This window comes from Thermochaetoides thermophila, assembly GCF_000221225.1.
Source record: "Thermochaetoides thermophila DSM 1495 unplaced genomic scaffold scf7180000011820, whole genome shotgun sequence".
Classification (NCBI taxonomy): domain Eukaryota; kingdom Fungi; phylum Ascomycota; class Sordariomycetes; order Sordariales; family Chaetomiaceae; genus Thermochaetoides; species Thermochaetoides thermophila.
In genome coordinates, this window is record NW_006383036.1 from 2,426,931 (window position 1) to 2,437,690 (window position 10,760).

Consider the following 10,760-nt stretch of genomic DNA (forward strand, 5'->3'; position numbering starts at 1 on the left):
ATAAGCAATCCGGACGAGGGTAAATGTACAGCCACGCAACCTTAGACTCTTTTCTTCTTTCTTTCGTATTTCATTCTCTTTATATTCCCTTTTTTTTCTATGTTCACTCTTTCGAACACTCATTGTTAAGGACACCGTGAGCAAAGTACAGATTATCCCCATTGGAGTTTTGGAGTGCCTTATGTAAAGTCATTATGCCTAGACAGCACATATTAATCACCAACCGCAGGCTTGGAACAAAAGATTCTAAATTTGCTAACTGCATAGCTATATCATGTCTCCATCCCCGAATCACAGAGAGAAAAGAGTATAGGCATGGATGATAGGCTTACAAGGACAATAGTCAACCCATCTAACACCAACAGCCTAACAAGGCATGAAACACATAAAAACACCCCCTTGCCTATGAACCATGTGATAAAGAGAAACAAACTAATATGTACCCAAAACGTAGTGTGGGTATTCTTGCCATCAACAACAAAGCCACAAAAAGGTCCTTTTCCCAGAAGAGGTTCTTGTCTAGGTGTGCTTGCTTGCGCATGCATTTGCATTGCATGAACGCTATCAAAAATGTGCCATTGTCGTGATGACAAGTTTTGTGGATAGTTCCGGGTGGTACATCACACCCACATGCCAGATGCCTAGGTTTTCTTACTGCTCATGAGGGAAGACTAAGGTTAGACATGTCTGATTTATGTTTGATCTGTATATCTAGATTTTCAAGTTCATCTCTGATAAGCAGGCCTCTTCCGGGTAAACACCAAGCATGTAAAACCATAGGATGTAAATGCAAGTAAGCTGTTTAACTGAGACATTCATCGGTTGTTAAATGCTTAAGCATGCAACTTGACAAGATCATCTTTGTTGCTTGTTTGTTCTTTGGTAGGGCCGAAGCAAAAAGAGGCGGTCAGGTGAGTTTGTTCTAGAAGAGTCCGCCCCTCCACCCTCCTCCTCCTTCTGGTTTGGGGGGAGCAGTGCGATTCCACGCCTGCGGCTTTTATTTCAGCCCTAGAGTCAAGATTTCAAGAAGGGCTAAGGCCTGCTAGGTACTGTGTCAATTGCCATGAGACTAGGGAAGGCTGAGACATCTCGGTGCTATTCTGATGTTTTAGGGCCAGATGTGAGTATAACGGTGATATAAGTGGATCGAGATGGCTGAAAGACTAAAAGTCCAGCAAAATAGAAGGCTGATCATTGTCGATATATGGATATTTCAATCTATGCGTAAGTATACATGGCTCGGAAACATGCTTGCTAGCTGAGGAGGCTCTTCGCCCAGAGCTGATGATGGTACTTCCTGGTGCATTATCCGAGACATTGGTTGGCAAGATGCTCATCAAGCCAGCGATGAGCCTACAATAGCTGCTCAGCCCAATTCTACTCAGTTATTCACTATATGAAGTTCCAAATGGCTGGTGTGTATTATCATCAACAGTGAAGTGTGTCAAAGAAAGTTCCCTGAAGAGAGAGCAGACCTATCTGTCTTCAAACCCTGATTCTGATATCAGCCTTCCTAGTCCGTGTTAGTACTGAGAACCCCCATGTCGATCTTGCATGCGGATAACCTAAGGTAAAACCTCCCTCATCTGGCGGTTGATCTCCCCGTCAAGCCGCAATCAAGCCTTCCCATCAAGTCATCGGCGAGCCTGGACGCCTTGCTGCAGCCACAGTCCGGATCTTTAGCCCCAGGGTCACACGCTCCCCGAGAGGGCTATTGAAATGAAACAAACACCTTCCCAAACAGCTTCTTAATCAAAACCCCTGACTGGCTTGACAAGAGTGGTGGGTTGTTGCTGGGCACATGAGGCTGCGGCGATCAGAATTTTTTACTCGGATGCTATGATACTCTGCCAGCAACGACCCGATTGTCTTGTCTGTTGTATTGAAGCGCGCGCTTATGTCATCTTAGATAATCAACAGCCGCGGTGAGGCAAAGAGAGTGAACATGATCTGCCCGGCAGGCAACAGAAACAGAATCTGCACGAGACTCTGCATGATTTTGTGGGGGGGAGACCAGGCCAAGGATGGTACTCAGAATAAGAAATGATCAACACTGTCAACATCGCAGTGACTGAGGTCAAAAAAGACGCAGAATATCCCTGGCCTCGAAGCCCAAGGGCAAAGAATAACGCTCTCTAACTGGCCAGCTCGTCCCAAGCGTTCGGATCCGAGGAAGGGATGTGTCTTTCCTTTGCCAAATAAATCGAGGTTCAAGTTACCAGGCTGGATGGGGACAAGCAGACAATTCGTCTTGTCACGGATCGGGGAAGGGAGGGAGGAGCAGGAAGAGGGGATCTCATGATGTAAGGGATCTATGATTGGCATACTCAAGAAACGCTTCACGTTCAACTCTATTGGATGGAGGGTAGCAGAGTTGGGAACGGACACTGTGATCCTTATGGGCACGGAAGGATTCGGCTGTGGAGAGCTAGAGAGACGAACACGAGGCGATGGGTTTTAGTGAGCGCAAAAATAGACTGATGAAGTCAGGAATGAGTGGGTAAAGAGTGGCGATTACATGGTAAAAGGCATAAGGGTCACCGCATGATTCTTGTGAGGATCATTTCTCATCACGCTGTTTTCAATATCCTCATTTCTGAATACTCCAAGCCCCCCCATATCCGATCAATCGCATCCATAATCAGATTGATAAAGACAATCTGCACGCTTGGCTTGCCTGCCGCGAGCGACAGCAGCAAAGTTGTGCCCACAACGCGCTGCAATCGATCACCGAGCCAACCCCCCTTCCTCTCCAGGCATCCTCAACCAACACAAAGAAGTATAAAAATTCTGATATATCAAAAACTACCTATCACATGTCCCCCTTGGCACAGTATCTCCGGAGTTTAGATTGGCCCTGCACCGGGCCACGGAACATCGTCCGCGTCGGGCCCATCCAATCAAGCATCCCCATCTTCCACAGAACAGCCCGGGTCAACATCCGCCGAGGAGGGCTGCTGTTGGCCTCGATCTCAACAGTTGAATGTGTCTACCCCAGCCCAGTGCGCATGGCCTCAGCCTCTTCGCCGATCACTCTTCCCTCTCCCGCATTCCCCGGATCGGGGACCTCGGTAAGTGCCATGTATGACCCAAACCCTAGAATCTGCCTTGTCTGGAGAGGTCAGTGGTATGGAATGAGACGTGAAAAGAGCAGAGAAGAGGCAACTCCCAGAGTCCGCAAGGCTCAGCACACCCCGCATTGGGTTGGTTCTCTTCCCAAACCGTTCATCTGCCCCTCTTTCCCCCCTTGAACTTGCGGCTCGGTCCGTGTAGGAAGTATGGGCTGTGCAAGATACACTGTATAGGTATGTATTCCATGTGTCTTGGCGTCTGCAATCTTGTGAGCTTAAGAAGATTGAAGTTAAGTGTATCCGAGCAAAAAGTGAGGGCTCTGATTGAGCTTCCATAACAACAAGATATGAAGGGCATATCTCGGTCTCAAACCAATGCGATAGTATAGGCGTTCACCACAGTACAGTATACACACATGCATGCTCTTCCTCATCATTGAAAACACGACATGAAAGACAGAGTAGTATATCAGTTTGGATACGTTTTCATTTTCGTCGATCATCAACTTGACCCCCGTCAGTCATCAACGGTCGAGGATTGTCCTCCCTTCCCGTCTAGAGGCACTAGTAGATCCCGTAGTCCAGGGAAGAAGGAGACTTATCCAAAACAGCCCTCGTTGGCCGAGAAGAACGGCGTCATCTCGGGCAAGCCTCAACCCCCAGGGACATCTCGATACCAAGACGTGTGTTCGGCGATACGATCAATCGGTTGGCGCGCGTTGGTTGATCGAATCGATAAATGAGGCTGCCTGATCAATGGCCATCCAGTCTAGAATACCAATCTGGATGTATGCGTGTTGTGTATCAGCGTGTGTTGGTGGGATCGTAATCGAGTTTGCAGTTTGATGTGCGCCTTTAGACGGCGAAGCAAAAAGGTCGGTGAGCCGCAATAAGGCTGAGATTTTCAAGCGCAGTCTGGATCTCCCGATCTGCCTTGAGAGAGATCCGGGGTTTGTGGTGATACAAGAAGTCTCGAGATCTCGCAGCGAACCAGTGGCGGCAAAACAATCGAGTCTTAGAGACGCAAAGCGCAGACGCGGACTTGACTCGGCCAGACTCGAGTGAGACCCCTCCTTTCCTCCAGCGCAATAGCGGCGGTAGCGGTAGAGAAGACTAGACGCAGCGCGCTTTTGACAAGCACACAGCAAACCACTTGCCGAGACACATACCACACATACGCCAACCACACAGAACAAGCACAGCTGTCATCGCGCAACCCTTTCTCTCTCTCTCTCTCTCTCTCTTTCTCTCACTTTCTCTCACTTTCTCTCTCTGTCCCTCTCTCCCTCACTCTGCTGTCTGTCTGTCTCTCTTGTACCAATCCCAATACCTCAGATTTCCCTTACCTGATCTCCTCTCTCCTTGTTGTTTGCACCCTCGCACAACAGATGGGTGGTTCAACAGCCGTCCTCCGCCATTTCCCCTCGGCAATCCCCTTCACTGTTGTAGAACAACAATATCCACGCCCATCATCAGTATCTTCCTCATCTCCTTTTTGTCCACAACGGCCACGACCATCACCGTCCCGTCTCGGGGCCGACGGCGGCAAGGACCCGAAACGCGTCATCTCCTTACACAAGTCAACAGCCATAATGAACACAGCAGCAAAAACAAACGCCGGGGCGGCAGCCGCGGCAACAGGGACGACACCGTCAACGACAACAACAAACGTCATCACTTCTCGTGTGTCCTGTCTTGAGTGTCAAAGGCGCAAGCAAAAGGTAAAGAGATTAAAACAAGTTATCATGCTCATGGAACAAGGTTTGAGCAAATAGCCTCAGCCAAGGTCACACAGTCAGGTTACAAACGATCCAGTTTGTGTCCGGTCGCATCTCATATGGGCTGGGTTTTGTGTTCCCATGATCGTTGTCATCATATCTGAGGGAAAAAAAAAAAAAAGAAAAGGGTCAAACTAATATCGAGCAACGTTCAGTGCAACCGTCTCTTTCCATGCAATCACTGCCAGAAGCGCGGTGTCTCCCATCGGTGCCAGTTTGTCGCACGGGGTGCTGGCAAAGATGAGCGGGAACGTGCTGTTGCTGAGCACACACAGACGAGGTAAGTTATATATCGCTTGATATCCTCCAGGATCAACTCCTCAAATAAGAGGTACCAACACCCAGCGTGGATAAGGACTTCCAGGAAACGCAGCCTCGAGAGCTCTGACGGCAAGTGGAGTCCGTCTGATGAGGATGGTGACGACGGCGACGATGATGTTTCGGAAAGCGACATCAGCGGGGCCCTGGGCGGTCTGGGGTATTTGAACCACCACCACCACTTGGTGCTGGGGCAGGAGAGTCCGAGGGTAAGGAGTTATAACACGACAATGGAAAGGGAGGGCTGTAGTGACTGACATCGAGCAACCAGCGCCGACATCTCGCTGCAGAGGATGACGATGACATTGGGGAGCCAGAAGAGCTTCGACAGGCGCTAAGCGCGATTCCCGACAAGCGCTATGCAGGTATGTCCCTTCTTCTTCCTAACTGGGCCGCCCATCCTTGGGAAAAGACAGGTAGTCCAGAACGAGAAACTTACCCTATCCAGACCTCCTCATCGACAACTTCCTCGACACAGCCAACCACTTTTACTACGCCCTCTATCCGCCGGCCTTCCGGTCGCAGTACGCGGCTTGGTGGAACAACCGCGAGCGCGAGGACTCCAAGGTCAGGACTAGCTCATCAACTTCGTCCCTCTCATTCACAACTCTCATCCTCCGCGTCTGCGCCTGCTCCTTGCAGTTCATCGCCAACGACGACGTCCGGACAAGGTTAGAATCCGAGCTGAAGACCGACGTCGTGACGTATGCAGCGAAGCTCCATGCGGCGGCTGAGAGGCTGTCGGCCAGCATCGGGCCCGGCAAGGGAGGGTTGGTGAACGTGCAGCAGCTGTTTCTGGCCGTAAGCTGGTACAAGTCGGAGGAGAGATGGACGGAGGCATGGCATGCGCTGGGACGGGCGGTTAGGGCGGCTAATGAGATAGGTATGTAACCCCTGAGATGCGGCTTGCAGGGGGATGGGGTGCTAACTGGCGCAGGACTGCACCAAGACTCCGTCTCGGCCGGGATGGGCGATTTCGAGCGCGAGATGCGCCGCCGAATGTGGGTCATCCTGTACGTCTGGGACTTGTAAGTGCTTCACTCGTCCAGTCTAGGTTGCCACTTATCAGAGCAACTGCTGACCACTTTCCCCAGTACTCTCGCCTCAATGCTCTCCCGACCCCTCCTAATCGACCAAACCAACTGCGAGATCGCTTCCGCATCTCTCGCTCTCGAGAAGACGCCCGAGCACCCCGACCAGCCATCTCCCTTCCATCACATGTTCCTTCAGTACAGGCTGTGCCTCGACATCTCGGCGGCCCTACCGCGACTCTCACCCTCCGACTCAAAAGAGGGCGGAGAAACTCACGGGCATCAACAAGCCGAAACAGCCAGCCGCATCCGCAGCATTGTACACCACTGGTTTCAGACGCTTCCCCCAGAATACTCCCTCACCTCGCCCGACACACGTTGGGACACCAACGAATTCCGTTTCATCGCCTTCCAGCGGCGATACCTCCACTTAGTAGGGCACGTGCTACTCTTCAGCCATCTCAGACCCTTTCTCCGTCAGAAATCAGTCCGCCCCTCGTCAATGACCAAGCCCATGCCCATGACCCCAACCCTCGAATCAACATTGAGGGCAGTCGGCGTGCAAACCGCCCTCGACATGCTCCACCAAGCCTTCGCCTTCCTCGACGCGCGGCACCTGACCAACACTCGCTGCGAGAGCGCCGTGCTGTGCGTCTTTGATGGCGCAACGACGCTATGCACTGCCGTTCTGCACGACGATGCGTGTAATTTGCCGCAGAGAGATGTTGTTGTGAGGGTAATTGAGCGTGCGCGGTGCGAGCTGCAGGCTCTGAGGAAAGTGTCGCGGAGAGCGGGGATTCTGAGCAAAATCTTGCAGAGGTTGATCGCCAGGCTGCCTCTTAGCCCACTGGAGCAGTCTGCTATTGGAGTGCCAAAACGTAGGAGGACGTTGGAGGTGATCATGCCGGTTGTGGCAGGGGACCAGGTTGTGCAGATGTCGCCGTATAGTGGGAGGATGCACCCTCAGAGTAGTCCACAGAGCCCCGGGACGATCGTTGTTGCGACAACTATGCCAGAGGCTCATCATCCTCAACAACACCATCATCGTCATGGCCGGTCTCCAAGCGATAGCTCAGCAGTGTCGGTTGCCGAGAGCACAAGGGGGTCCAGTGTCAAGACCGAACCCCAGCAGCGGCAACAGCCGCAGCAGGGAATTCCTGCTTCCCCTGCTCACTGCCGCCACCAACATCACCAACACGCCCGTCACCACGGGGGCTCACCCCCCTCCCGCCCAATGACAGACGCAACCCCAGTAACCTCCCCCCCTCACTACATCCATCATCATCAGCAACACCACCAAGACTCCCTCGCCGCGATATACGCAGCTTCAGCCGCTGCCACCGCAGCGGCAGCAAACAACTTTCTCCCAGCAACAACAACAATAACAACAGCAGCAGCAACAGCAACAACCATGCCAACAACAGCTGACGTCTTTGTCGCCCCCACTACAGCAGGCTTCAGCCCGCCATCTGAATTCATCGCTGCCGACTTCCATCACTACGTCAACTCTCCCATAAGCCCTCATGATCCGAGCTTGTCGCCATTTAATCAGCCTGGATGGCATCCCCCGTTGGTTGTGGGGACGAATGAGTTGGGGGCTGCTGCCGCTGCCGCCGCCGCCGCCGCCGCCGCCGCCGCTGCTGCTGCTGCTGCGACACAACATGGACAACATGTGTTTCATCATGGAAATTCGGCGACTGGGCTGGAGCATGCCTTTGGGGAGTGGCATGGTTTCCAGTTGGGACAGCACATGGCGTGGGGACAGGGAAGTATGCCGGAGAGGGAAGGGAGGAGGGCGAGTTCGGTGAATTAAGTGAAGTTGATATCTCTTGTGACTTGTATCTGCTCGCTCATAGCGTTGAGGAAGGGTATCGGGTATCGGAAGAAGTTGTTGGTCAAGTGTGTTGTGTCCTTTTATCTCCTTTATCTCTCATGACTGTTTCTTCAGTCGCTGGTTGAAATGGGTTCTTCTGGCGGTTTATACCTAGGGTTGAATATGGGACGAACGAGAAGGCGAAGCGGCATCAGAATCGTTCGCGGGGTCGTCATTTGGGATCGGGAAGATACCCGGGCGTTTATACATATCGAACTAGCGTAATAAAACCCTAACAGGATCCAATCTATTCCAGAAAATTGTTCTGATCGCACGATGGCTTCTCAATATACCGCTGTGTGTTGCTGAGTAAGTTGAAGAGTTTATTTTCATCATTCCCCCTCCTCGGAAGACCGTCTGCTGACGGGCCGGAGCCGAGCACCAGTCCTGCTTGGTGGCTGCCGATCGAACGATGTTCGCGCAAGTGTCCAAGTCTGTCCGAAAGCAGTCGGGGGAGGGCCCTTGAGGCAGAGGAGATGGGCCGCGATTGGCACGTTCAGGGGCGGAGAAGCTTCCAATGGCAACTCCCTTCAGCTCTTTCAAACTTCTTAGCTAAGCCAAGTGACTTTCAGCTGCTTCAATGCGGTGCCATGGCGATCTTGGAGAATTCTCGTATGATACTTCGCATAGAGTATACAATGGTTTGAGATATCGAAATCCCAGGGACACGGCGAGTCTTTGTGCTGTTGCCAGGCCACGTGGGGAGAGCGGGCGTAGTTAAATATAGTCGTTTGTTTGGTTCCGCTGGGACACTTCCAGGGTAGGCCATTGAAGGACGCTTCCTCTCCTACGGACCAATCAGGACCCCACCTGCCGTCGAGTGCCCCGCAATCTGCCCCATTTTTTTTTAGGCAGCCTACGGGATCTCGGCAGTAGTGGAGCTCACCGGTGCCGATAGAAATCGGCAGCCAAGACGGGAAGCAGTGAAAGCGAGCCTGCTTCTCCTCCCGATTTGCTCGCACCTCGCGTTGATATCCCCAAATCCAGCGATTTTGATAAGACGGGGGATTATGCAATGTGGTCAATAACTGGTGGTAAGAGCATGCACAGAGCCACCCTGAGGCTATCTCAGGGTTCACTCTTTACAAGACTCGCAACACATCATGGACAGAAAATAATCAAACCCGGGCTCGCCCGGACGACGGCAAGCTCGATGACGCCGACGACGGTGAGCAAAATGGCATGCTTTAGCTCGTCGGCCATTGCCCGAGCGCCGTCTGCGTCCGGGAGCCAGAATACGCGATCCGAGTCTGCAGCAGCAAAGACCATGATGACCTGGGTCGGTAGCTACGGCGCAGGCGGCATCGACTTGAGGAGTGAGTGAGCATTGAGCAAGCATCGGGGTGCGGGCAAGCAGAAGTGTAGTTCAGTGGGCACTGACGTCAGCGTAGGCGACACCATGACCACGCCAACCCCCTCAATGTTGGCCGCTATTCAGTCGTGCTCCCTGCTGGACGACGTCTTCCGCGAGGACCCGACTACCAACAACCTGGAGGCCTTCTGTGCTAACCTGACCGGCAAAGAGGATGCCCTCTTTGTGCTCTCGGGTACCATGGGCAACCAGCTGGCTTTGAGGTCATTGCTAACTCAGCCCCCTCACGGCGTGCTCTGTGATTCCCGGGCACATATTGCTAACTACGAGGCCGGAGGGTGAGCCTACCTTTCGGTATGCCCCCCCCCAACAAAGAAAGCATCACTGACTTTGCCCTCCAGAGTCTCCAGCCTTACAGGGGCTACCCTCCAGACGGTCACCCCCTCCAACGGCATCCATCTCACCCTCCAAGACATTCAAGCCTCCATCACCCTCTCCAACGACATCCACTCCTGTCCAACCCGCGTCATCTCCCTGGAAAATACCCTCAATGGCATGATCCTCCCTCTCTCCGAAGCCCAGAGAATCTCATCCTTTGCCCGCCAGCACGGCCTCAAGCTGCACTGCGACGGCGCCCGCCTGTGGGAAGCAGTTGCTGCTGGTGCGGGCAGCCTGGTCGACTACGCAGCGTGCTTTGACACGGTCAGTCTCTGCTTCTCCAAGGGACTGGGCGCACCAGTCGGGAGTATTTTGGTCGGCTCTAAAGAGACGATTGCCCATGCCAGATGGATGCGCAAGGCTATTGGCGGCGGCCTAAGGCAACCTGGAGTGCTCACGGCTGCGGCGAGAGTGGCGGTGGAGGAGACGTTTGGGAAGGGGCCGAATGGTGAAGGGGGCTTGCTGAAGAATGTGCATGAGCTGGCGAAGCAGGTGGCGGGAATGTGGACGACGTTAGGGGGTAGGCTGGTCTATCCGGTGCATACCAATATGGTCTGGCTGGATCTGAAGTCTGCTGGGTGCTCAGATGAGAGGTTTGCTGAGCTGGGGCAGCAGGAGGGGTTGAAGATGTGGGATGGGAGATTGGTGCTGCATTATCAAATCTGGCAGAATCGACATCATGTTGTGCCGAGACTGCAGAAAATCTTTAAGAGGGTCTTCGAAGAGAGGACAAAGGAAGTCGACGAGTCGAGCGGCTCAAAGTCCCCTTACCAAGGGCAAGAGAGCGATGCTCAAGGTCAGGCATCCCCTTACCGGACACATTAGCGAAGGAGTCCGTCTTGCATCATAGCATCGATTGCCATCTAACCCACAGAATAATTGGTACGGCTAAAGCCAGTCTAAGGCTCAGAAAACAGTCTAATTCACTACGCAGCGTAA

The 10,760-nt window shown here is 52.9% G+C and overlaps 2 protein-coding genes across 2 annotated transcripts; both read left to right on the forward strand.

Moving 5' to 3' along the window:
• Positions 1 to 5,089: 5,089 nt before the first annotated feature.
• Positions 5,090 to 8,011, forward strand: CTHT_0056560 (uncharacterized protein; the record flags this gene model as incomplete). The annotated part of the gene is made up of 6 exons (XM_006695916.1): positions 5,090 to 5,129; positions 5,195 to 5,376; positions 5,439 to 5,532; positions 5,616 to 6,050; positions 6,105 to 6,195; positions 6,262 to 8,011. The coding sequence occupies 6 exons, from the start codon at positions 5,090 to 5,092 to the stop codon at positions 8,009 to 8,011; spliced, it is 2,592 nt and encodes an 863-aa protein (XP_006695979.1).
• A 1,237-nt stretch (positions 8,012 to 9,248) lies between these two features.
• CTHT_0056570 (threonine aldolase-like protein) lies at positions 9,249 to 10,646 on the forward strand (the record flags this gene model as incomplete). The annotated part of the gene is made up of 3 exons (XM_006695917.1): positions 9,249 to 9,387; positions 9,463 to 9,721; positions 9,785 to 10,646. 3 exons carry the CDS (start codon positions 9,249 to 9,251, stop codon positions 10,644 to 10,646), a joined length of 1,260 nt encoding a protein of 419 aa, XP_006695980.1.
• Between the last annotated feature and the right edge of the window lie 114 nt (positions 10,647 to 10,760).